The sequence below is a fragment of the Elgaria multicarinata genome, chromosome 21, assembly GCF_023053635.1.
Source record: "Elgaria multicarinata webbii isolate HBS135686 ecotype San Diego chromosome 21, rElgMul1.1.pri, whole genome shotgun sequence".
NCBI classification, from domain to species: domain Eukaryota; kingdom Metazoa; phylum Chordata; class Lepidosauria; order Squamata; family Anguidae; genus Elgaria; species Elgaria multicarinata.
This window is the reverse complement of record NC_086191.1, coordinates 14,697,586-14,725,191: the sequence shown is the minus strand read 5'-3', so window position 1 is coordinate 14,725,191 and position 27,606 is coordinate 14,697,586. Positions and strand designations below refer to the sequence as shown.

The following is a 27,606-nucleotide window of genomic DNA, read 5'->3' as shown; positions in this document are numbered from 1 at the left end:
ACCACTACACCACACTGGGTGTTATTACAGCCCAATTCATCAAATAAACCCAAAGCGGCTTAGAATTTAAAACCCTTGAAATACAATACACAAAATGGCAAATAATAAGAATAAGAATAAGAATACACATACCTCATCGACATAGCAATACCAAATGACAAAAAGTTTGTTGGAAAGGAAGAGGAAAAGAGAAAGAAATATACACCACTGGCCATGGAAGTCAAAGAACTACAGCAACAGGAAAAGGTCACAATTATTCCGTGAGTCACATAAGTCGCCGGCATCACATCAAAAAACTATACAGAAAACCTTCAGAAACTGGGCCTACCAAAATACTTCAACACCAACATCCAGAAAGCAGACATAATTAAAACACGCTCAATTGTCAGGAAATTCCTGAATCTGTAAAAGACAGCATGACTTGGCAATGCCCGTCATGTCCATCTAGAAAAACCGTCATGAGCGAGAAAGAGACAATAATAATAATAATAATAACAACAACAACAACAACTACTACTACTTTTGCATTCCAATGAAACACCCACCATTGCGTCTATTTTATTCTATATTTTATTTAAATACTTAAATAATAACTATGCTGGATCAGATAAAGGCCTGCACCCTTCCAGCAGCTAACAAGCAGGACGTGAATGGAAGTTTCCTCTTGCAGAGTCACTGGGGCTGATTTTAATGGCCAGGGAACTTGGTACAGGAACAGGCTGTCCCTTATCATTCACAATCAGCTATTTCAATTATGCGTAGAAATTGGCACAATAGTCTCTATACAGGCGTTGCAACATCATACTATCAAGGCAAACAGGTTTCGTCGGCATAAGCAAAACTGTTGAACATTTCAGAATGTTCAACTGGCTTCAGGATGGCAAACTGAGATTATTAACAGTTTTATAATCTGTTTGCCATCCTGAACATTACTAGGGGGGAAATCCCCTTGAACATGGTCTTATTTTTGCCAACACATGCATAGGATCGCATCCTTATAACAGCCCTGTGAAATAAACCAGAACTATTATCCCCACGTTTCAGGAAGGGGAAGGGAGAAAGAGGGTTATGTTATTTATTTTATTTATTTATTACATTTTTATACCGCCCAATAGCCGAAGCTCTCTGGGCGGTTCACATGCAGTTAGCCTGTTCACATGTAACGGTGGCAGGTCATAGGTTAATTAATTAACCCATGATTTGCCACAGCACATACTCAGTGTGTACTACTACCATTGAGATATGCTTTTTCCATGATGGTTTGTCCGTGATATAGGTTATGTCTCAAAAAAAAAACACAGTTAGCCGTAGAAATAATTGTAGCTTAACTGTGGGTTGTTTAACCTGTGATTAACCCATAGTGTCCGGGTTCGCATGTCATGGAGGTCGCCAAGCAGAGGTTACATATTCAAAAAGCTGGCAAATTGTGGGTTAATGTAACAGTGCAACTACATCCTAGTAATTGTTTTTAAATGTGTGTGTGTGTGTACCCAGATGTTTCTGTACAGGAAGCCATTCACGTGACCCACTTCAGCTTTCTTCCTTGGGAGTCACATCAGGCCAGGACTTTGGGGCGCAACCTCCTTCTGAAAAATAAGCAAGGGTTCCCCAAATGCATCGAGGTTGTAAGAGAAGCGATATTATCTAAACGAGGAACCCTCTGTAAGGGGATAAGCTGCAAGGGAGATGGGACGGAGTTCCGATATCCTCCTGCGAGGTTGGAGACAGTGGACAGGGGAATCTGAAATATCCTATGGCGCCTCAGACACTGTCTAGGAGCCATAGGACTGCTCCCTTAGAAACCAATAAAATTATATATAAATTACACTATTAGTAGTAGTAGTAGTCTGTTGGGAAGGAACAACCTGCCAACCCACCCTTCCCCGGGTTTTGATGGACAACAACTCCCAACCTGGCTGGGGGATACTGGGAATTGTAGTCCACATCTAGAGTGGAGCTGATTGAGGGAACGCTGATCTATCCTTTCATCCCTATTTAACTGCATGGTCTAACAATTAAATGTAATAAATAAATGTAATTTATTAATTTATTTAATAATTTTTTATTAAATAAAAGGGCAGGGTGGAAAGGCAAGATATAAATGCAATAATAAATGTAATATAAAATATATTTAATAATTAATATATTGAAGAAGGGAAGTGGAAAGGCAGGATATAAATGTAATAATAAATTTAATACTAAATCATTTTAACAGATTTAATTCATTCGTCAAAGGGCCTGGAAAAGTGAGCTATAAATGTAATAATGAACGTAACGCTAAATAAATGTGTTTAATTGACTAATAAATAAAAGAGAGTGGGTGGAAAGGCAAGACATAAATGCAACAATAAATATAATATTAAGTATTTAAATTAATAAATTTAAAAAGTGGGCTGGAAAGGTGGGTTATAAACGCAATAATAAATTTAATACCAAATACATTGAATGCATTTAATTCATTCATAAAAGCGGCTGGAAAGGTGAGACAGAAATGTAATCACGAATGCAATACTAAGTAAATGCAGCGCGTTTAATTAAATACGAATCAAAAGAGAGCCGGTTGGAAAGGCAAGATATAATAAATGCAATAATAAATGTAGCATTAGATACATTTCGTAAGTACTGCGCTGAAGAGGGGAAGGTGGAAAGGCGAGGTATAAATGTCACGACCCGTTTAATGCTAACTGACTGTTTCATGCGTTCAGACAAGGGGCTGGCAAGGCGAGAGCTCCACGCGAGCGAGCGTGCGTGAATGTGCCGCGGACGACAGGCAGCGCGGAGCGGGCGGGCAGGCGGGCTGCGAAAGCGGCATCTAAATGGCCGGCTGCCCGGCGAAGGAAGCCTCGCCTTCCCTTTTGTTCCAGCCAGGCGGGGGCCGAGGGAGACCCGCCTCCAGCGGGGCAGGCCGAGCCCCGGCGCCCTGCCCTCCGCTGGCGCCCTGCCTTCCCCGCCTCGCTCCGTCCGGCACGGCTGCTGCCTGGCGCTTCAGCGAAGCTCCCAAGCCCGGGGAGACGGAGACGGAGCCGCCGACGACGCGCCCTCCTCGACGGCCCGGGGGTCTCCGGCGGCCCCTGCGCGCGATCCCGCCCGCGATCCGGGCTCGGCACTCCGGGGCGCCCTTCCCCAGCCGGGAAACGTCGAGGGCAGGGACGCGCCCGGGCGAGGGAGCCGCGCGTAAAGCGGAGGCGCGGGGCGAGGGGCGCGGGGCGCGCCCTCGGGGGCTTCGGGAGAAGATCGGGCGGGCCCGGAGGGCGCGATCCCGGACTGCCTGCGCCGCCGTTGGCGGAGTCGAGCCAGCTGCCTTCCCAGCGAGGAGGAAACAGACCAAGGCGCGCCATTGCGAGAGACCAGACGGGGAGGTCGCCGGCCAGCCGCTCCTGGAGGACGATGGAGGCTTTGGTCCGGTGGAGGGGAGGCTAACCTCGGAGGGGAGGGTCCTGCTGCCACCCCCATGGGAAGGGGCTTGGGCAGATAGAAGGCCCCTGGGTGGTCCCGGTGCCGTCTGGAGGAAGCCCAGGTCGGCGACCCCTGGACCCATGAGGTCCAGAGGATGCCATGGAGCCGCTGAAAAGTATGTTCCGGAAGGCCCCGCTGGCGGCCTGGGGGGCAGGCTCGCGGGGAGGGGGCACCCCGGCCTTCGCCAACCCCGTCTGGACGGCCCTCTTCGACTACGAGGCCGCCAGCAGCGATGAGCTGACCCTGCGCAAAGGTGACTTGGTGGAGGTGCTGTCGTGGGACGCGGCCATCTCCGGGGACGAAGGCTGGTGGGCCGGCAAGGTCCATGACCAGGTGGGCATCTTCCCGTCCAATTATGTCTCGCCCAAGACGGGGGGCTACGCGGGGCCCGAGGACCCGCCCGTGGCCCACTTCCGCGACCTGCGGCTGGAGGAAGTGATCGGGGTGGGCGGCTTCGGCAAGGTGTACCGCGGCAGCTGGCGGGGGCAGTTGGTGGCGGTCAAGGCTGCCCGGCAGGACCCCGACGAGGACATCAGCACCACGGCCGAGCGGGTGCGGCAGGAGGCCCGGCTCTTTGCCATGCTACGGCACCCCAACATCATTGCCCTCAAGGCGGTCTGTCTCCAGGAGCCCAACCTGTGCTTGGTGATGGAGTTCGCCGCCGGAGGTCCCCTGAGCCGGATGCTGGCCGGCCGCAGGATTCCTCCGCACATCCTCATCAACTGGGCCGTCCAAATAGCGCACGGGATGCAGTACCTGCACTGCGGCGCGATCGTGCCCGTCATCCATCGCGACCTGAAATCCAACAACAGTGAGTAGCGTTGGTGAATTAAAATATTTGCAAGAGAGATAGGTAGATAGACTAAGAAATTTATAAATTGGAGTGCAGGACACGGAATAACGGGCTCAAGTTAAAGGAAGCCAGATTCCAGCTGGACATCAGGAAAAACTTCCTGACCGTTAGAGCAGTACGACAATGGAACCAGTGACCTAGGGAGGTTGTGGGCTCTCCCACACTGGAGGCCTTCAAGAGGCAGCTGGACAACCATCTGTCAGGGATGCTTTAGGGTGGATTCCTGCATTGAGCAGGGGGTTGGACTCGATGGCCTTATGGCCCCTTCCGACTCTGCTATTCTATGATTCTATGACATTTTAGAGACTAGCTCTTCATTCATATTAAAAGTTTACGTCCCAAGTTTCTGGGCCAGATTCCCACTCGAGCCGGCTTGCGATGCCTTCACACAGGGGTGGAGAAACCGGGAGCAAAATTCGGCCCACCTGTGGTGGAAATCTGGCTTGGCAGATTTCCCCCGATGGCCACGCCCCCTTCCCTTTTCATTCCATGTGTTACATTTCTATACCCTCCAAGAGCCAAAGTTCTTTAAAAACTCCAAGAACACCTACGATAAAACTAACATTCAAAAAATGTAAGAATTTGAAAACTGTCAACAGTATTTATTTATTGCATTTTTATACCGCCCAACAGCCAAAGCTCTCTGGGTGGTTCAGTAAATCCCACGACCCATTAAAAACCTTTAATTTGCTGTCAAATGGTATCACCGCCTATCGTCTGGCGATTTCTGGGGTTTTGTGTGATTCCTTAAATCTAAAAAGTTGAAATGTTTCTCCTAAGCCTTAGTTACTGGTGGTAATAGCCATAAGCTAAAATAGGCTAATGTTTTTGGTATTCTGGCTTCACCCACTTTGGCCATTGGCTCCACCCACTTTGGCTACAGGCCCCGCCTACCACCGGAATGCAGCCCCCAAGAGCTTCCCCCCCACTGCTTTAAGATAACAGAATGCAACAAAGCAAGATGAAATATAAGCAGACTATAAACTGGCAATCGTGGAAACAGCAGGCACAAAACAGCAACCCAAGAAAACCCAGAGAAATATTAGTTAAAAAATGCCTGCCAAAATAATACAGTTTTCAAATCCCACTTAATACTGGGCAATGAGGGGCCTGGGTAAACCTCCCTGGGTACAAAATCCATCTCTGCTGACCGGGGATTATGGGAGGTGCAGTCTAACACATTGGAGGGAGGAAGCTAGGTTGGGGAAAGGTATCGTTCCACCTTGCTAATCAATTTCTAAAGCGGCCGTGTCAAGGATTCGTTTGCCAGGTGGAACCAATGTTGAGATTCCTTTACAAAATCCAAACCTTTATACATTTCCTTCTAATTTTGTTTCTGCGTTGGGATACGGAAACCAGCAGGACGCTCCTGTGTACGCAACACTGAAATGAACTAGAGGTGCACAAGAAATGTGTCCCCGTGCAGCCCTTGCTTGTTTCGGTGGGGTTTACGTAGGAGGTAGACTGTCCCACTGGATCCGATCCTTAGGGCATGGTGGCTTCTCTTCACCTGCCTGGGATTCAAGTGATGGATCCCCAGAAAGTATCCTCAAACCATCTTTGGGGGCTCTTCACTGGATGCTACTGCCCACAGTGGTGCGATGGGTGGCTACCTAAGAAAAAACCTTCTCCGTGGTGGCCCCGTCCATAGAATGCCTTTCCCCTGGAGATCTTCCGAGTGCCTTCACTGTATATGTTTAGATGCCAGGTTAAGTCCAACACACATTTTATTTTTAATCAGTGGCTCTGATTATTAACTTTACCGCTGGCTCGTAAATATGTTTAATCTTTTGATATATTCTTTTGTCATTATGTGTTCTTCTGGTTGGGTTGGGTTGTTATTATTATTATTATTATTATTATTATTTATTTATATAGCACCATCAATGTACATGGTGCTGTACAGAGTAAAACAGTAAATAGCAAGACCCTGCCGCATAGGCTTACATTCTAATAAAATCATAATAAAACAATAAGGAGGGGAAGAGAATGCAAACAGGCACAGGGTAGGGTAAACAGGCACTGGGTAGGGTAAAACGAACAGTATAAAGTCAGAACAAAATCAAGTTTTAAAAGCTTTAGGAAAAAGAAAAGTTTTTAGCTGAGCTTTAAAAGCTGTGGTTGAACTTGTAGTTCTCAAATGTTCTGGAAGAGTGTTGTTATTGTTTTCTCTTTCTTTTTTTGGGTTGGTGTTTTGTTTTTAAATATTGTAAACTGCTCCGAGCGGTTGACGAATACAGACATACATAAATGAATACATCAGTAAATGAATACATCAATGCGTTCTAGCAGGGGCGCACGTGTTTAAAGCAGTTCGGTCAAACACACTGAGGAGTCTCATTGACGGATTGGGTGTCCAGGGGTCCAGAAGGGATTCTAAGGATTTGGAACGAAACCTTACTTTTCAAGTCTGGAGAAACCCTGAAGGTGTTCCTTAGCACTTGGATCTACGAAGAGAATGTGCTTCTGAGCATGTCCAGAGCGCTGCCCCATCCCCACCCAGTAAACACAGTTTATCTGCAATTAATTGGGGAGGGCGGCTCTACCTGGCACCCTCTCACTGTTCAGCTGTAGGAGTTTTGAGCTGGCGTGACCTCGGTGACCTGAGGCTAGGAGGAAGTGACGCTCTCTCTCTCTCTCTCTCTCTCTCTCTGAAACTGGCTCTGTGTGCCATTTCCTCTTGCGAGGGCGAGATAACTGTTTTTCTTTCCATGCAAACAAGAGCTTTGGGGATTTGTAGCCCTTCCTCTCTCCGGCTCTCGATTCAGGAAGGAAGTTGATCGCAAGGGGGCATTTTGTACCAACCCATGATGGCCCCCAATGCCTTGGAAAACAAACCCTTTGCCGCAGAAACTCCAGGAACTTCCCCACCCCAGAGAAGTAGACGGCCACAGTGGCTTGTGTGGGAACAGAAAGGTGTTCTGCACATGTTCAGAGATGCGTTTTCCCCTTTGCCCTGCCTCTCCCTTTCTCAAAATACTAGAACCCCGAGCATCCCCTGAAACTGGTTGGTGTGAGATTTGGGAGAGATAAAATGAAGGACTTCTTCACGTGGGGCAGAGCTAAACTAAGGAATTCGCTTCCACAAGATGTAGTGATGGCCGCTCGTTAGGATGGCTTTCAGAGGGAATTCAGAACCTGAGAAGAAAATGAAAGAACTGGGCATGTTTAGCCTGGAGAAGAGGAGATTGAGGGGAGACATGATAGCACTCTTCAAATACTTAAAAGGTTGTCACACAGAGGAGGGCCAGGATCTCTTCTCGATCCTCTCAGAGTGCAGGACACGGAATAACGGGCTCAAGTTAAAGGAAGCCAGATTCCAACTGGACATCAGGAAAAACTTCCTGACTGTTAGAGCAGTACGACAATGGAATCAGTTTCCTAGGGAGGTGGTGGTCTCTCCCACACTAGAGACCTTCAAGAGGCAGCTGGACAATCATCTGTCGGGGATGCTTTAGGATGGATTCCTGCATTGAGCAGGGGGTTGGACTTGATGGCCTTGTAGGCCCCTTCCAACTCTGCTATTCTATGATTCTATGAAGAGCCCTGCTTGATCAGCCCTGTTAGTCCACCATTCTGTTCTCACGGTGGCCAACCAGCTGCCCACGGGACGCCCACAAGCAGGACAGGAATGCAACAGAACCACCTCTCCCATGTTCCCCAGCAATTGGTGTCCATAGACAGGCTGCCTCTGATATTGGAGGTAGCACAGAGCCATCGGGACTGGTAACCAGTGATAGCGTTCTCCTCCGGGAATTTTTCTAACCTCCTTTTCAAGCCCTACGAATATCTCCCTATCCACAGTCTCCACACCGTGCATAATTTTGGGCATCTCTATCAAGTCTCCCCTTAATCATCTTTCCTCAAAGCCAAACAATCGCCAGCTGTTATAACCTTACATACTGCAGTACAAAAGCAAAATTAAAACCAGCGGCAAAGAATAAAACCGTTCCAGCGCGTAAAACCAAATTAAAACCAGCAACGGAATAAAGTACTAAAAAGCCCTTTTAAAAACACAGTTCTCAAAATGCCCGGGGGAATACAAGAAATGGCACCAAAAAGACCGCCAGGTGAGCCTTTCTAGGAAGAACATTTAACAACAAAAAAGGTTCCATCACGGAAAAGGCCCTGTCTCTTGTAGATGTTTTTAATTGTGGGGGGGAGACGTGTCTTTAGTCTACTCCCATAACCATCCGTGGAGTTGGTAGGGACCCCAGGGCCAGGGTGTCACCTCTCAGATTGGACGTGGCTGCTTCTTTCATGAATGAACTTCAAAAAATTGCAACCAGGTGAACGGGTTGAGGACCTCAGTTACGTCTTCTGCCTCGCCTTTACTTGGAATCAGCTGCCGGAACTCCGGGACATTTCTGGGAGGCCCAAAAATTGTGAAATCACAAGCGGAAAGACTCGCCGTATCTGTTGTGCAATTGTCGCCATGGGAACCCTGTGATGCTTACAGGCGGCAGGCCTGGACAGTAAAATTGTAAATAGGGGCTCTGGGATGGTGTGTACGTGTGTGTGTTTGTGTGTGCTCACACGTGTGTGTGTGTGTGAGAGAGAGAGAGGGGTGTGTGTGTGTTTCTTTGTATTTATCCTCTCATATTCCATGCTAAAAACAGCCTATGGGGATGAGGACACACCACACAACTAAGGCATGTGTGAGCCAGAGGGAAATGGGGTGAGTAATTTCCTTTCTAACTGTCCTAGGAATTCGATCCCTGGTGCTGTATTCCAAGGAAGGGCAGGAGATACGTAGGGACCTACTGGCAGATCTCTGGGTGACTTTTCAGTAGATCAGCAAGGATTCCAGACTCCAAATACTTTAACTGTGGCAGCGATAAAATGTCCCCTTCGGTGCACATCCTAAATTATACTGCTGAAATGAAGGAAGTTTGAGGGGTAATGAGGAGTATATTTTCGTATGGTAGGACTAGGAACTCGCAGTCCGGATACACAAAACAATTTCCTGAGCTCAGAATCTCAGGATTCTAGTAAGAGAAAGAAAAGAATCCCACACGTCTGAAGTCTGCCCATTCTTGCCATATCCACACCGTGTCTTTCAGGGGAAACTTGGCTTTTCGAGAGGAGAAGAGGCACATTCCTAGCTACCGCAGTTGCTAAAGGACGCTTTTAAAAGAGGCAGGCTACATGTGGCTTGCAGGGGCCCCAACTGCCGGCGTGCCACCAACATTTGCTGCTGTGGCCCTCAGATCCCCCCCCCCCCAAAAAAACTGCCCACCCATGTTTTAAAAGTTCAGCAGGATTCTCTGTGTTTCAGAGCCTGCCTTTCTTCCCCAGCGTTTGCAGAGGTGTAGTGTAGCCAGGGCTCCCCGACACTTTTTTATCAGCGGGGTCTCTGACATCATCAGCCACCCCCCTCGGACTTAGCTTCGCTGCAGTCCTCACCCTAGCTAGAAGGAAATGAATTCTCCCCTCAACAAGACATTGTTCCCTGTTGCCATGCAAAGTATTTGATCTTGAATGGGCAATAAAGATCCATGAACTTTATCAAAGACCTGGTGGGGATGAAAGCCGTTTGAAGGATTTGTTCATCTGGATCAGCACATCAGCCTGAGTTTTTTGGATTTTCCTTGGCCATGTCTCTTCTCGGCACTGTCACGAAGCCCCCATAACAGCCTGCGAAAAATAATAATTACAAGTCCACCAAGAGTATGGTCGCTCACCATGCTGGTTTAACCACGCGGAATAATACCTCCTCGCGCTTCAGTTGAAGCTTTACAAAGCGGAAGGTGGGCTGGCGTTATTTATTATGACGGCAGCAATGGTTATGTTCCCCGTACTGCCTTTGGGGAAAGGGACCGCTGTGCTGGTGGGGGAACATGGGCATTGTAGCCTGATACGTCTGACGGACACCAAGTTGAGGAAGGTGGATTTAACGCCACGCGAAGCGATAACGCTTCGCCCTTCTGTTTTCTGCTCGGTCCGGTGAGCACAGGAAGTGGTTGGTTATCAAGGAAGCTAGGATTTGGGGGAGAGGGAAGAAGCCCAACCATAGCTGGGGGCCCTCCCTTCCTTCCCCCCCCCTCGTGTCTTTCTGCTTTCTCATCCCGCCTACCCCCTGCCATGAAGCTGGGGTTCCAGTTCTACCAGTTATTTCCTTATCACGGGCGGCCTTTGGCCGTGGTTCCGGCATCGGCCTCACTCCCCCGCCCTTCAGCAAACATCTTTGCCTCTTGTCAGTCACAGACAGGGATGTGTGACCTAAGGTTACCGGAAACGGCGGTTTACGCCGTGTTGTTCTCATTTTAGAAAAAAGCTGGGCGGGGGGGGGGGGCTTGAACCAGCCTCAGCAGATGCCAGAGCAGGAACACGGCCCTCCCCGCTCGGTGGGCAAAGATTATTTGCATTTAGGTGCCGCCTCCTGTGCTAAAAAGCCGTCAAGTCCACCACAAAGTCCGCGTACAACAAATTAAAGCGATAAAAGCTTTGCTCCATTAAAAAAGAAAAAAAGCGTCATAAAACCCAGTAAAATTGAAAAGGTGCCTCTTCACACCCTTTCTAAGAGAACGTTTTAACTCTGTATTTTAATTTTATATCCATTTTGCTGCATGGTTTTTATCCTGGTGGTGCTTTTTCTACTGTATTTTGTATTTGTGCTTTTAACCTGCGGGTTGTTTTATTAGGGTTTTAATTTTTGCGAACCGCCCAGAGAGCTTCGGCTATTGGGCGGTATAGAAATGTAATAAATAAATAAATAAATAAACGTAAGAACTGGATCAGACCGAGGGTCCATTTGGTCCAGCATTCGGTTCACACAGTGGCCAAGCAGCTGTTGACTAGGAACCCACAAGCGGGACATGAATGCAACAGCACAATCCCGCCCATGTTCCCCAGCAACTGGTGTCCATCGTTACATCTTGTGGTAGTGACTTCCATGTGTTGTGTGAAGAAGACCTTCCTTTGATGTGTCCTGAATCTCCCACCCATCAGCTTCATGGGATGACCCCATTATGTTCTGGTATTTTGAGAGAGGGAGAAAAATGTCCCTTTCTCCACGCCAGGCATAACTTTGTACACCTCTATCAGGTCTCCTCCCAGCCTCCTTTTTTCCAGGCTAAACAATCTCAGCTGAATTAACTTTCCGTCATAGGAAAGTTGCTCCAGCCCCTTGATCATCCCCCCCACACAAAAGCCAGGGGGGTCAATCATACTTCTCAAAGGGGGTGCATTTCAAATATCCCCCCATGCATGGCTTTGTGTCATCCTAGGCCCCTGGTGTTGCAAAATTGTTTCTGGGAGATGCCCCGTCTTGATTTAAGGCCCCTGGCAAAGGCTCTCCCTTGGAGACCCTGGATAGCTCCTTCTTGGGAACGGGATGCCTTGTGCGGATGTGACAAAAAGCTGCTTTATACTCTATCAGTGCCTGGGGCCATCTAACCCAATATTGTCCGCACGGAACGGCAGCAGCGGCTCCCCAGGGCTTCAGCCAGGGGTTTTCCCAGCCCTACTTGGAGAGGCCGGGCATCGAACCTGGCATTGCAACTGGGTCTGAGGATGCTACAGCTCCCTGCCTCACTTCATGCACCAGCTCTGGGAAGGAAGTTACCATGTTGTGTAGGGGAACCAGTAGACAGCCCTTCTCTTTAAGGTCTGCAACAGCTTTGGATTTTGGATTGAGGGCGCGGTGTTATTCCGAAGAGGCTTCCCTTGGGTAGAGTGGTTTTTTGCACTGCGCGGGGGCAGGGGAGAAGAAGCCGTTCGCCAGACTTTCCGAAACAATGACCCAATGGCGGCGGGGCCCCGGTTTTGCTTCCTCTAACTTGCTTCCTGCCCCATGTCGCTCAGGCGTCCGCCTTGCCTAGGCCAGAGGGGGAAGGGAAAAAAGTCCAGGGCCTGGAGCAGCAGTTGGTGAGGGGAGGCAGGCGGGGTGCCTCCATGGGGTTCTTCTGCAAGGGGATCCCGTTTCCCGCGTGGGCCACCGTCCCCACCGCCTGGTGAAACAATGGCCCAATTCTCCTGCCAGCCCCGTACACAATGGGACGCTCAGTGACGCAGCGTCCCAGGGAAATGTTTGAGTCGCCTACGGGTCACGGGGCCCAGACGCAGCCACAGTGGCGGGTGGGAATTGCGCCTTGGCGAGGACTCCGAAGGACTTTCGGCTGTGATGCCGGGCCTTAGAGATGCCAAGACATCAAGCATAGGCCTGAACGGAGAGGAATAACTTCCCCTAGGACCCATCCGCAATATCAGAGCCCAGGCAAAAATAATAACAGCAGTGCCCCTGGCTACGTGCAGAGGGCCTTCCATTTCAGCCCTGAATCACCACATCCTGCATACATTTGCGATTAGAGGCCAGGGTTTGTTTCCCCCTGTTTATGTTTCTCGTGGTTTTCGTTTTACAAGACTGTATTGGGGTTTGGACAGTGATAATACAAACCAAACAGCATAAAAAATAACAGTCGGGCATGAAACTGATCAACGCCTTACGGATTTTATTAAATCCCTTCCTTCTGTGGTTCGTGGATTGTCTGGGATTTTTTGTGGCGTCGGCTGCTCATTGATGAAACCGGATTATTATTTTTTTAGGAATGTACGAGAATTTCGTTCCACACCGGTGCACCGATACACATTTAACACACGTATGAATAGGTATATTCCCATCCATGCACGCCTCCCAATCTAGCATTGTCTTAGAATCATAGAATCATAGAATACAGCTGTTGTCCGAACAGCTGGCGTTTTTCAGCCTGTAACTCCTTTACTGCAGAAACTGCACTGGCTGTTTATTTGCGACTGGGCCAGATTTAAGGAGGGTTTTTTTTTTTACATTGGCGCATGAAGCCCTAAACAACTTGGGGCCATGATTTTTGAGCGAGCGCCTTCTCCCTTACCAGCTCCCTGAGATCATTAAATGAGATCTCCCTGAGATCATTAAATGAGGTTTTCCTGGTTTTTCCACATCGAGTCAAGGTCCATTTGTGATCCACTCTGTGTAGAGCTTTTAGTATATATTCTCTCTCTCTCTCTCTCTCTCTCTCTCTCTCTCTCTCTCTCTCTCTCCTTCTCTCTCTCTCTGTTTCCTGGGTCTGAAATAATGTTCTCAAGTTCTCTTCAGAGGTCCATGGAAAGGTTGTAGAACAGCCAAGAACACCTGTGCTTGCCACTTCGTCTATCCCCCCCCCCGGCCCCCCGATAATGGAGCCAGAGGCTCTTCTGCCTACCTGCTGCCGCTTCACCAATCTGGGACCGGGACCCGCCTCGCCTGAAACAGAGGCCATTAGAACCAGCCACCCTGCGAGGAAGAGGGGGGGGAGAAGCAAATTGTCACCGTTGCCACCTCTTTAAATAGCCTGTTTTAATGACATATTATTGTATATAAACACTGCTCACAAAACAGGCACATCTCCGTTGGAAAGGCAAGACGGCAGTTACCTAAATGTGGGTTATCCAGGTGCTTTGACTGCAAGGAAAGAAAATAGTGCACTAAGTGGTCTGCTGAGACCCCCAGCAATTTTCAAGGGGCCTTTGGGGAGAAGGGGCAGCATGAAAGTTAGGCATGGTTGGATGCCTGCAACCACTGACCAGAACCGCGCCTCCTTTTCACTGTTGCAACCTGCTTGTTCGCCAGCTTCTCGCTCCGGCAAAGAAAACGGTGGAGGCTACACCGCCTCCTTGCTCCTGGGTTCTCCGCCTGTCAAACAAGCGGGAGCCATGTGCTTAAGTTAAGGCATGGGCAGGGAGCCCTAAATGTGAGGACTAGCAACTTGGCATTAAACGCACAAGGCAAGAGGAATCTAGTGCAGAGAGGTACTGGTTCCTCTCTCTTCAGCCCTGGTTAGGCCTCATCTAGAGTATTGCATCCAGTTCTGGGCTCCACAATTCAAGAAGGACACAGGGAAGCTGGAGCGTGTTCAGAGGAGGGCAACCAGGATGAACAGGGGTCTAGAAACAAAGCCCTATGAGGAGAGACTGAAAGAACTGGGCATGTTTAGCCTGGAGAAGAGAAGATGGAGAGGAGACATGATAACACTCTTCAAATACTTAAAAGGTTGTCACACAGAGGAGGGCCAGGATCTCTTCTCGATCCTCCCAGAGTGCAGGACACGGAATAACGGGCTCAAGTTAAAGGAAGCCAGATTCCGACTGGACATCAGGAAAAACATCCTGACTGTTAGAGCAGTACGACAGTGGAATCAGTTACCAAGGGAGGTTGTGGGCTCTTCTCCCACACTAGAGGCCTTCAAGAGGCAGCTGGACAAGCATCTGTCAGGGATGCTTTAGGGTGAATTCCTGCATTGAGCAGGGGGTTGGACTCGATGGCCTTAGAGGCCCCTTCCAACTCTGCTATTCTATGATTGTAGATGAGCGGAAAGGCGAGGAGTCACAGCTATTGCAGCAGGAGACAATTTCAGGTTTAGAGTCTGGCATTCAGCAATTCAAGCAAGGTCCGTCCATCTCCACACTTTGGAGAGGAGGGGATGAGGCCGAGTTTTCTAGGGCCTGGAGACGGGACTCCTGGGTTCTTTCACCAGTGAAATTACAAATGGGCTTAAGTAGGTTAGAGCACGGACGCACACATCTCTACTTCTGTCTCGGCTTGGCACAGATTTCCAGGACCCTGTGTGCCAAGAGAGCAGAGGAAGCACAGCAGCGTGGGCCAGAACCGCCAGCAGAGGAAACACTCCTTGTGCCATGGAGATGAGGGTGACGTGCCAGGGAATTTATTGCAGCATAGTGGAGCCCGCTGGTACCAGGAAAGGGCTGAATCTGGGTAGGAGCCAGGCAAGACTTGAATAGGAACGTGGGATGCTGTCTTATACCGAGTCAGAGCATGTGTCTATCTGGCTCAGTATTGTCGACATGGACTGGCAGCATTTCATAGAATCATAGAATAGCAGAGTTGGAAGGGGCCTACAAGGCCATTGAGTCCAACCCACTGCTCAATGCAGGAATCCACCCTACAGCATCCCTGACAGAGGGTTGTCCAGCTGCCTCTTGAAGGCCTCTAGTGTGGGAGAGCCCACGACCTCCCTAGGTTCCATTGTCGTACTGCTCTAACTGTCAGGAAGTTTTTCCTGATGTCTAGCCTGCACTTAGCAGGGGGTTGGACTTGATGGCCTTGTAGGCCCCTTTCCAACTCTACTATTCTATGATTCTAAATTACAGCTGTTGACTGCCCTGACCTTAACAGATTCTGTGTTTTAATACAGCGGCAGGTAACTTTTGCAGACTCATACTCATATTTGGGATTTTGATGAAGTGCTGATTTGGGGATTGGCTTTTTCCCCCCCGGATGGAGGCCTCCATTTCTGGCTCTGCTCAAATCCCACATTTGGTCCTGTTCTCTCCGCAGTCCTGCTGGCTGAATATGTGGACGACGGGGACGTGAGCGGGAAGACCCTGAAGATCACGGATTTTGGGCTGGCACGCGAGTGGCACAAGACGACGAAGATGAGTGCGGCTGGCACTTACGCTTGGATGGCGCCCGAGGTCATCAAAAGCTCCACCTTCTCCCGGGGCAGCGATGTCTGGAGGTGAGCAAGAGAGAGAGAGAGAAGGTCCTGCCCCGATGGAGGTTCTGGGTTTGGGGTCGTAGCACTTCTCTCCCAGGGTGGGGAGAAGGAGAAAAGTTGGGGCACGAAGGCATGGCATTCCACAAGGCGATGGGGTACCCAAATGCTTCCTGGGATTCTCACCAGGGTCCATTTTCCCTCCAGCTACGGGGTACTACTTTGGGAACTCCTTACCGGCGAAGTTCCGTACCGGGGCATTGATGGACTTGCCGTTGCCTACGGCGTCGCCGTGAACAAGCTGACCCTCCCAATCCCGTCTACCTGTCCAGAACCCTTCGCACGCCTCATGGCAGGTAAGCAAAAGCAAGATTTGGGGATTCTCTCCAAAACCCTGCCAGAGAGCAAAAATGGCCTTGGTATCCTTTCTCCCCCTGGTGGCCATTTGTAGGCTCATAGAATACTAGAGTTGGAAGGGTCCCTTAAGGCCATCGAGTCCAACCCCTTGCTCAATGCAGGAATCCCCCTAAAAGCATCCCTGACAGACGATGTTGTGTTTCTCAGAACACTCCTGCTTTCGATGGGACGCAAATGACGCAGCTTGCTAAGTAATCCACAAAGCTTTTATTAAGCAACAAACGTCTCTTCTACCTGAAGGGAGTCTAACTTCTTGGAAACATCCCCCTAGGCAAAACTATGCAAACTAAGCGAGACAATTGTCCGCTCAAGAAGAATAGGAAACCACTTCCCAAACGCCCGTAACTTCAGAGCGCCTGGTGCGGAGGCAGGTTCTGGCGTAATCGAACTGACTTTCTCACACCTTCCTTCCGCCCGGTGCATTTGAGCTTCCGGAGGATCCTAGCATCAGCTAGTTTGTCGGGACACTCACTTCCGGAAGAAGGCTCACTTCCCACTGAGTGTGTAGGATTTGGCCTTGAGGAGATAAGCTCTGGAGGGGGCTGACGCCCAGCTGGGGAATCGCCCGTGAGAGCTTCCATCCCACTGGTCCAGGCTGGCTGGGGTCTGGCGCTGCGTCTTCTAGTTCCGAATCTGATTCTGATTGATTACCTGAAACATCTTCTCCCAAGACAGGGGCAGTAGGGTTAGCCATGACAGATGGCTGTCTGAATGCCTCTAGGGTGGGAGAGACCACCACCTCCCTCGGTCATTGCTTCTATTGAGACCACTGTTCGTTCTGTCTCTCCCCCTGCTCCTGTTCTCCCATTGACCCCACCAGAGTGCTGGGAGCAGGACCCTCACCGGCGTCCCAGTTTTGCATCCATTCTGTCCCAGCTGATGGTGCTGGAGACCCAGGTTCTCCACGACATGCCACAGGAGTCTTTCCACTCCATGCAGGACGACTGGAAGGTCGAGATCCAGGACATGTTTGATGAGCTTCGCGCCAAGGAGAAGGTAGGAGAGGAGGAGGGTGGGTGGGTGGAATTTCCGGGCAGAACTCAGCCTCCGACATCTTTGCAGAACGTGGGACTTTCATCGGAGGAGGTTTGCCTTTGGCTAAAGCCGCTTTCCTCGACCGGACGTCCTCCAGACTCGGTGGGCTTCAACTACATCAACCCCTTAGAAATGCTAATGGTCAGGGATTCTGGGCGTTGTAGTCCACAACAGCTGATGGGCGCCAAGTTGTGGAAGGCTGGTGAAAGATAGAGCAACTCTTCCCTAGGGTTCATAACCAAGACCCACGGGGGATGTTTGGGGTATATAAAACAGGTCAAACCTAGCCTGTATCTTCCTACAACCCATGTTGATTAATCATTAGACTATTCGTTATGATAGGCAAAAGTTTCATAGAATCATAGAATAGCAGAGTTGGAAGGGGCCTACAAGGCCATCGAGTCCAACCCCCTGCTCAATGCAGGAATCCACCCTAAAGCATCCCTAACAGATGGTTGTCCAGCTGCCTCTTGAAGGCCTCTAGTGTGGGAGAGCCCACAACCTCCCTAGGTAACTGATTCCATTGTCGCACTGCTCTAACAGTCAAGAAGTTTTTCCTGATGTCCAGCTGGAATCTGGCTTCCTTTAACTTGAGCCCCTTATTCCGTGTCCTGCACTCTGGGAGGATCGAGAAGAGATCCTGGCCCTCCTCTGTGTGACAACCTTTTAAGTCTTTGAAGAGTGCTCTCATGTCTCCCCTCAATCTTCTCTTCTCCAGGCTAAACATGCCCAGCTCTTTCAGTCTCTCTTCATAGGGAGACTGGAAGGGTAGTTTGTCTCTACCCTTCCAGTGAAGCGGCTGACAGAGCCTTCTGCCTCCATCGGAGCAGGTCGTTGCAATAAGGCAAAGGTCCCAGTAGACTCTAGGCGAGACCTAAGAGGGAGAGAAAAATGGAAAACATCTCAAAGGAGAAGGGAGAAATAGTAGTGGAATTCTTATTACTATTTATTATTATTGACATTTCTATACCGCCCCATAGCTGAAGCTCTCTGGGCAGTTTACGTAAGATTAAAACAATTAAAATCAATATACAAAGAATAAAACCACAAAACATAAATCTAAAAACAACTAGAAACAACTTTAAATGCAGATCCAGGATCGATGAAGCTCATCACATATTGTGAAATGCCTGGGAAAAGAGAAAAGTTTCAACCTGGTGCTGAAAAGTTAGCAATGTTGGCACCAGGCGGGCCTCGTCTGGGAGATCGTTCCATAATTGAGGGGCCACCACTGAAAAGGCCCTCTCCCTTGTTTCCATCCTCCGAGCTTCCCTCGGAGTAGGCACTCGGAGGAATACCTTAGATGTTGAGCGCAGTGTAGGGGTAGGTTCATGTCAGGAACGGCGTTCCCTCAGGTTTTGTGTAGGCATTGTATGAGCCCACAACACCTTTTTCAACTGGTCAGAGGCAGGAGTAGATTCACACACACACACACACACACACACTTTTTTTGTCCATTTCCTTACTTGTGCGGACCTACACAAGGCCTAGCAGAGGCAGTGTGGCATAGTGGTTAGAGCATTGGACTGGGACTTGGGAGATCCGAATTCTAGTCCCCATTTGGGCTCACTTTGATTCTCAGTCTGGCCTCCCTCGTAGGGTTGTTGTGAGAGTAAGAAGGGAGAGGAGGAGAAGGAGGGGATTGAGCGTGGGCTAGCGTGTTGTGTAAACCCAGTCACTATCAGCCCCGGGTTCTGAGGGCTTTCTCTCTCTCAAGTCCCCTTGTCTTCATCCTGTCCCTCGCTGTGTCTGCCCCCTCAGGAACTGCTGAGCCGCGAGGAAGAGTTGAAGCAGGCGGCCCTGAAGCAGAAATCCCAGGAAGAGTTCTTGCGTCAACGTGAACACGAGTTGGCTCAGTGGGAACTGGAGGTATTTGAGCGTGAGCTGAGCCTCCTGATCCAGCAGATGAACCGGGAGCGGCCCCACGTGAAGAAGCGCAAGGGGACCTTCAAGAGGAACAAGCTGAAAGGCCGGGACAGCGAACGTATCAGCATGCCTCTTGGTACAGACTGCGGGGCGGGGAGTCGTCCCGCTTCAAACCGGAGTCTGGGCTCTTTGCTAGTCAAAGCGGGGACATCAACAAGGGAGAGTTCAATTAAGCAAACAGCCATGATGCACGGGGTCAGGCTAATGAGCCGGTGTGGTGTAGCGGTTAGAGTATCGGACTAGGCTGGGAGTCGGGAAGATCCGGGTTTGAGTCCCCCGCTCGGCCACGGAATCTCACTGGGCGACTTTGGGCCAGCTGCAGACTCTCAGCCCAGCCTACCTCACAGGGTTGTTGTTGTTGTGAGGAGAAACTAAAGAGGAGGAGGATTATGTGGGTTCCTTGGAGGAAAAAAGGCATGACATAAATGTAATAAATAAATAAACGTACGAGCGGTTCGAAGACTAGATAGAGGTCAAAACACAATATGATTGTAGAATCATAGAAGAGTAGAGTTGGAAGGGGTCTATAAGGCCATCGAATTCAACCCCTGCTCAATGCAGGAATCCACCTCAAAGCATACCTGACAGATGGTTGTGCATTACACAGTCCAGAAGCAGAGTCAGTATCACGGAGTATCAACCACATGGCTGGGTACTGGGGCTGCTAGAACTAACCAGCCAGACACAGGAGAGCCTGCTGCCCCACCCATGGCTCAGCTGCAGCACATTAGAGCGCTCTGGTCAGAGCCCTACTCAAAAGGAGCCACTTTCCTCCTGAGTAGACCTCAGCTGCAACTTGGCATCGTCACTCCTTGGCATCTGAGGCTTCATCTCTTAAAGGGGCCTGACCTGTTTTTAAGCAGTCCCAGGTTGTGAAGACGTGGGAGCGGCTGGGGCGGGCTACTGTCCTCAAGGCTCGAATCCGAGTCTGAGGACAATAATGCAACCTTCTCTGGATGCATGGGACCTGACACTTGGTTTTTTTTTTCCTGAAGTCGTCGGCCCTGGGGAGGCAGAAGCCTCCTGACACACTTCCATGGCCAAGTCGTCTCCCTGAACTCAGGAGGCTCTTCTACTGAGGACAAGGTTTTGCAATCCTGTTCCCTGACACACGGTGTCACCGGCAAATGCATATTCTCTCTCTTTCTCCGTCGCTCTTTCAGATTTCAAGCACCGCATCACAGTGCAGGCTTCACCCAGCTTGGACAAGAGAAAGGACTTCTTTGAAGTGGGCGGAGGAGGCTCCCCTACCTTCACCCGGCTGAGAGCCATCCAATGTGAGTAATGTCATGTAGAGGAGAGAGTTGGAAACGCTGGACTTTGGCGCCCTCAGATTTCAGGCAAGCCCAACCAAGGAGGTGCTGTGGGTAGATAGTTCCCTAGAATCATAGAATAGTAGAGTTGGAAGGGGCCTAGCAAGGCCATTGAGTCCAACCCCCTGCTCAATGCAGGAATCCACCCTAGTTGAATGCAACGGCATCCAATCAATCGAGAGACAGTGTGGTGTAGCGGTTAGAGCATTGGACCAGGATTCAGGAGACGTAGGTTCTAATCCCCACACGGCCATGAAGCTCGGCAGGGGACTTTGGGTCAGTCACTGACGCCCAGCCTAAAGTCCCCCAGAGGATTGTCGCTATTTCTTAGCCTTGCCTACCTCAGAGGGTTGTTGTGAAGATGAATAGAGGAGAGCAAGAGGATCACATACGTCGCTTCAGAGGTTCTGGGAAGGAAAGGCGGGATATAAAAGTAACCTGAAGTCGTACGTGCCCCGAACTGGTTGAATACAGAGCCAGTGTGGCGTAGTGGCTAAAGTGTTGGACTGGGAGTTGGGAGATCTGGGTTCTAGTCCCCACTCGGCCACGGAAACCCACTGGGTGACTTTGGGCCAGTCACAAACTCTCAGCCCAACCTACCTCACAGGGTTGTTGTTGCGAGGATAAAATGGATCGGAGGAAAACGGTTGTATACGGCACCTTGGGTTCCTTAAAGGAAAAAAGGCGGGATATAAATGCAATAATAAATCAATATTAGTGGGGGATCCTTAAAGCCTTAGAAATTTATTACGGCTTACGGTTTTGTGGACAGCAGGGGCAGTGATGGTTTTAGCCGAGTTGAAAAATGTGTGTGCAAATGAGCCATTTGAAACACGGACCCCCTTTTTTGTGTGTGCGTGCAGATGCGCTATCTGAATCACGTGCTTCTTCTTTTTTCTCTCCACCACAGTGGAACCGAGTGAGAATGACCAGAATTGGGGCTGCCCGTTGCCACGGCGAGGGGACGAGACCTGGAATGGGCGGACCAAGAGCCCCGGTTCCCCCAAACCGTGGGAGAGCAGTACGCAGAACGGCAGGTAGGGGGCACCCTTTCCTTCCCTGCTGGTAATGTAGCAGAAGGGCACCTCTGCGGTTAGCAGGCCTTGATCCCTGTGGTGAGGACGGGTTCGGGTTCGAATTCTGGTGCAAAGGGAGAGATACCCCCTCCTCCTTACTACTTGACTTCTTTCTCCCATCAGTTTATTTTATTTACCTCATAGAATCATAGAATAGCAGAGTTGGAAGGGACCTACAAGGCCATCGAGTCCAACCCAGGAATCCACCCTAAAGCATCCCTGACAGATAGTTGTCCAGCTGCCTCTTGAAGGCCTTTAGTGTGGGAGAGCCCACAACCTCCCTAGGTAACTGGTTCCATTGTCGTACTGCTCTAACAGTCAGGAAGTTTTTCCTGATGTCCAGATGGAATCTGGCTTCCTTTAACTTGAGCCCATTATTCCGTGTCCCGCACTCTGGGAGGATCAAGAAGAGATCCTGGCCCTCCTCTGTGTGACAACCTTTCAAGTATTTGAAGAGTGCTATCCTGTCTCTCCTCCATCTTCTCTTCTCCAAGCTAAACATGCCCAGTTCTTTCAGTCTCTCTTCATAGGGCTTTGTTTCCAGGCCCCTGATCATCCTGGTTGCCCTCCTTAAAATATCTTACTGCTCCCCATTCAAGAATTTCAAAGCGATGAAGCAATAGAATAAAAACAGAATTAAAAAACACACATTCAAAACACATTTTTAAATGAAACAAAGTGCACAATAAAACCGTGGTGGGTCACTAAGGGAAGGCTTCCTGGAACAAGGTTTCCAGGAGGCGGCAGAAGCAGCACAGTGTTGGTGCCTGCCTGACCTCCAAAGGCAGGCAGGGAATCCCGTAGGAAGGGGGGCACCACAGTGAAGGCTCTTCTCCTGGTGGGCTCCAGTCGGACCATAGATCCACGTGGAACCGACAGGAGCATGCCCTCAGATGACCTCAATGACTGGGCAGGTTGGTAGGGGAGGGAGAAGCCGCTCTCTCAGATATCCTGGTCCCAAATTGTTTAGGGCTTTGTACACTAGTAACAAAAACTTAAACCTGGCCTGGTAGCGAATAGGAAGCTAGTAGTTTCCTCTGCAAAAGATTAGGATATAGCAGAGATTGCTTTCTTGTGGGTCAAAGCAACCAGTTCTCTGGATAGGGTTCAGCACCTTGGATAGCTCCTTTACAGTCTTCACTAGGCCTTATCTAGAGTATTGCGTCCAGTTCTGGGCTCCACAATTCAAGAAGGACGCAGACAAGCTGGAGCGGGTTCAGAGGAGGGCAACCAGAATGATCAGGGGTCTGGAAACAAAGCCCTATGAAGAGAGACGGAAAGAACTGGGCATGTTGAGCCTGGAGAAGAGGAGATGGAGGGGAGACCTGAGAGCACTCTTCAAATACTTGAAAGGTTGTCACACAGAGGAGGGCCAGGATCTCTTCTCGATCCTCCCAGAGTGCAGGACAGGGAATAATCGGCTCAAGTTAAAGGAAGCCAGATTCCAGCTGGACATCAGGAAAAACGTCCTGACTGTTAGAGCAGTACAACAATGGAACCAGTGACCTAAGGAGGTTGTGGGCTCTCCCACACTAGAGGCCTTCAAGAGGCAGCGGGACAACCATCTTTCAGGGATGCTTTAGGGTGGATTCCTGCCTTGAGCAGGGGGTTGGACTTGATGGCCTTACAGGTCCCTTCCAACTCTACTATTCTATGATTCTATGAAAACTGGACCAGATGTGCAGTCCCCACTGAAATAGGAGGTGGATGAAGGAAATAATACTGGGCTTGATGGAGCTATGGGCTCACTTGACTCCGTATAAGGCAGTCCCAGGAAAGGAAAGGATTGTAGCTCAGTCGTAGAGCCATTGTTTGCATGCTTTTCGATCTCCAGCGATGTCAGGTAAGGATGGAAAAACTCCTTGCTGAAACCCTGGAGAGCCACCGCTGCCAGTCAGAGCAGGCAATACTGAGCTAGACTGACAGATCCCCTGATTGGTAGGAAGCCATTTCTTACGGCCCTTCGATTACAGCGGGTGAGGCGTGTGCTCTTGACAGGGTGCTGTGACCCATTTCCTGTCTCCGCCCTCCGCAGGAGACGGTCGCGGCTGGAAGAAACGACGTGGTACTTGGAGCCAGATGTGCTGCCTGTTCCTGCACAGCCCCAGGTCCAGCCCAGCCCTAACGGTGAGCTCTTCCGTGCCCCAGCTGCTTGGCGCTGCTGCCACCTTTGGAGCAGCTGCCTCCGGTCCAAAGCCGGTACCTCCTATTCAAAGGCTGTTGGGTGGGGGAGTCCTCTCGCACTCAGAGCCCCTGCACAGGTGCTGCCCATCACTGAGAAGATGGACCAACAGCCCAGCTTGGTCTAAGACACCTTCCTGCATCCCCAGGGAAGGACCATATAACTCAGCTTCCAATAGGTTCCGCTATTCCTAAGTTTCCAGGAGTTTCCTATATTCCAGGTTCCTAAGAGCCTGATAATGAGCCTCGTGTGACGCAGAGCGGTAAAGCAGCAGTTTCTGCAGCCGAAACTCTCCCTATGGCCTGAGTTCGATCCCAGCGGAAGCTGGTTTCTGGCAGCCGCCTCGGGTCGACTCAGCCTTCCATCCTCCCGAGGTCGGTAAAATGAGTACCCAGCTAGCTGGGGGAAAGGTAATCACGGCCGGGGAAGGCAACGGCAAACCACCCCGCTATAAGGCCTGCCAAGAAAACGTCAGCGAAAGCTGGCGTCCCTCCAAGAGTCAGTAATGACTCAGTGCTTGCACGAGAGGTTCCTTTCCTTCTAAGAGCCTGATGGGAGTTGTAATCCAGAAAATGTGGCGAGCACCAAGTTGTGGAAACTAGCCCAACTTACGCATCCAGTTCTTGGGCTGTATGTCCCTCAGACACACCTACCTGCTCTAAAGATGTACATTAATCCCCCCTCCTACTTTCTCACCTTGACAGGCGACATCCCTGCCGATGCCCCCGAAACGGAGGACCCAGCACCGGAACGCCCCAGCGCCCCCCGGCTCATCCAGCGCGCCCTGCTCCGGGGCACAGCCTTGCTGGCTTCGCTGGGCTTGGGCCGGGAGCTGCCGTCCGCCTCCCACGAGCCCCACCCACCCAGCTCCCCTCCGCCGGAGGCCCCCCCTGCCCTGCAGGTGGAGCTGTGCAAGGAAGACCCCCCCACCGAGCTCCTCGTGGACGTGGCCTCGGGGGGCGACCGGGGGGCCTTGCCGCCCCTGTGGATCCAAATGTCGCCCAAGGTCCCGAGACTGACGGAGGGGCGTGGGAACAAGAACCAGAAATGGGGTAAGTCCCGTCAACTCAGCCTGCAGGATCGGCCCCGAAAGACGTCTGTACGGCTGTCGACGCATCGCCTTCCACCGGTTTTAAAATCTGGCGGTGCGGGTGGGACGAGCGGATGGTGATTCGCCCTCGTTGGTCTATTATTTCAGCTCGAGGTGGGGCTGCCTTTGTTAACGTTGGCTTCTGTCCTTCCTTCCTTCCTTCCTTCCTTCCTTCCTTCCTTCCTTCCTTCCTCTCTCTCTCTCTCTCTCTCTCTCCCTCTCCTCCCCACACACACAGATGGGGCTTTGCCGTCTCCCTCCTCCCCTCGCAGTCCCCGGTCGCCTCGCCCGTCCAGCCTCATCTCCCGGCCACGGCCGTCTCCGGTCCGCAGCCGGATCGACCCCTGGAGCTTCGTGTCGTCGGGAGCCCGCGCCTCGCCCGTTCAGTCTCCCCGCCTGGGACCACGCCAGCTCAAGCCGCTGGGCCCCCAGGGCACCAATCCTTTCGGGGCGCCCAATCCTGACCCCTTTGCCTGTGGGGACTTCTCGGCCCTGAAGGAGCCGACGACGACGACGACCGCGCCTTCCGGCCCGTTTGCTGTCGCGTCCGGGCTGGCTCCTCCCGGCCGGCTCAGCCGTTCTCCATCGCCTGGTTGGACCTCTGGACCCCTCCCGGCTAAAGAACAGCCCCCGGCCCAGCCCTGGTGGTCGGCCCCTGCGGCCCCTCAAGGAAGGGCGACCCCCAAATGAAAGGGACCTTTCTTCTGCAGGAAGTGGGCGCCTCGAACTCAAACCTCACGCTCAACAGCGATTGGACATGAGGCTGCAAAGTCCGGTTTGTTCTCTCTCAGCCAGTTTCTTCAAGGATGTGAAGCCATATTTTTTCTCTACAGCGTTGAGTGTCCCTGGGGGAAGTGATGAAGGGTCTGTATGTATTGGGCAGGGTGGGGTGAAGGAGGTAGCAGGGTGTGGGCGTTTCTCGTGCCCCTCCATGTCGTGAACACTAACTGGTCAGACCCACTGGCAATTCACCTTTCTCTCTCTGGCTCCTCCATGTTTGTAGGGGCAGGTTGTGGGGAGAGGGTTCCCAAATTGGCAGCTATTTTCATTCTTTCTTTATGTCCCATTTGCATCCTGGCTCCGTTTGCATCCTGGCTCCGTTTGCATCCTGGCTCCTTTGCCAACTCCATTCACCATGACTGTGCCTTGGTGTCTCCCCCCCCCACTGAATTGCAGGGTGGGTGTAGACACCTCCAGACAGACCAGGACAATACACTCCCCCCCCCCCATACCCCACATGGTCCTTTTCGGGATTCCTCCTTGCCAGGCCAAGCACTGCTCCAGCAAACACATAGCTCCCCTTTCGCCCAGGAGGAAAGACTGCCGTAGCCAGATGTGTTGGGACCACCACGCAGATCGGCAACCTGGTGCCCTCCAGATGTTTTAAATTACGATTTCCAACTCCTGGCCATTGGCCATGACAGCTGGGGCTAATGGGAGATGTAATCCATCTGGAAGACACCAGGTAACGATGCTTTCTGCTGTTCACGAGCCCGTCACGTCGCACGAGGGGCGGAGGGTGGAAATGTGAGACGAGGGAGAGGTTGGAAACAGGGGGAGGGCATTTTGACGTCCCGCCTGTATGCTGGTCTTTTTGACAAGGAAGAGGGAAGCAGCGAACGTCTACACGGGGTCCCCGCTTGCGCCGAAGCCGCGCCACTCCCGGCTGGGTCCCGCCTGCATCCGCTCGCACTTTGCACGTGCAATTCTACTGTGTCCACTCACCCCTACTTGAAAGCCACATGTGCGCCAGGCTCCCTGCCACTCTGCAAGGGCAAGGGAGCCCCGTGTGTCCAGCCCGGCCCCTGCGAGGGGCGGGCCAAGCCTGTGAAACGAGACCAAATAAACCTCCACTTGCTGCCGCCGGGTCTGCGTCTCGTTTAGTCCATAAAGGAGGCCGGAACCTCCATGGTTGCAGGGGTGGATCAGGGAAGACCAGAGTTTTACGGTGGGAATCCACAGCGGTTTAAAAAAGCACACGGGCCTTTCTTCCACGCTTGCAGGGAGACGGGTGCCTCCCCCAAAACGTCCCTGCCGTGTAGGCAAGGGTAAACCATTACCCAGTGAACTGCCACTGTCTCTTAATGTTTCACTTCAGCCTGAGCCGGGGGACTCTGAGCTTATAGGACCCTCCTACAGAAATAAGGGCCAAGCCAAAACGGTCAATTTCAAGCTTCTCGGCCTAAAACTTTCAAAAGCAGCAAGACCAGATGAATGTAGTACTGAAGGTTTCCCTTGAAGGACGTTCACGCAGCTCTAAAGGTAGCGATGTACGCTTATTTGCACAGGAGGAGAAAAGGGGTGAAAAGATGTTAAAAAAATATCAGGAGAAAGTCAAGGAAAGGGAACCCATTGGAACACAGCTGCAGGTAAAAATAGCACCGTGCGCTCTGGGTTTATTTGATTTGTTTATTTAAAACATTTCTTGGCCGCCGTTTAGGGCAGGAGCCCGCATGTATTTTATTAAAATATTTATGTATTTTAATAAAATACATAAAAACAGTTTTAAAACATTAAAAGCAATAGAAACGTAACACAATGAAATAGTTAAAACAGCAAAAGCAAACAAAATCATTTAAGACAACTGCAATAGCAGTACTCCTGAGAAGGCCGTGGCGGAATAAAACATTTTAAAGGCCTTTTTAAAAGCCTCCGATGGGAGTTTGTCCCACATTCGCGGAGCCACTGATGAGAAGGCCCTGTGTGAACACCCACCTAATTTCTCTCATGGGTGAGCAAAGGAGAAAGGACTCTGATCTTAAAGTGCGGGCAGGCTGATATGGGTGA

At 50.8% G+C, this 27,606-nt stretch overlaps 1 protein-coding gene across 1 annotated transcript; it reads left to right on the top strand.

The window, feature by feature from the left end:
• The first annotated feature begins 3,176 nt into the window (after window positions 1-3,176).
• On the top strand, window positions 3,177-26,681 carry MAP3K11 (mitogen-activated protein kinase kinase kinase 11). The gene is made up of 10 exons (XM_063146190.1): window positions 3,177-4,267; window positions 15,624-15,804; window positions 15,988-16,136; window positions 17,018-17,193; window positions 18,994-19,234; window positions 20,322-20,435; window positions 21,382-21,508; window positions 23,583-23,674; window positions 24,434-24,781; window positions 25,058-26,681. The coding sequence occupies exons 1-10, from the start codon at window positions 3,556-3,558 to the stop codon at window positions 25,507-25,509; spliced, it is 2,592 nt and encodes an 863-aa protein (XP_063002260.1). The 5' UTR covers window positions 3,177-3,555; the 3' UTR covers window positions 25,510-26,681.
• Window positions 26,682-27,606: the final 925 nt, after the last annotated feature.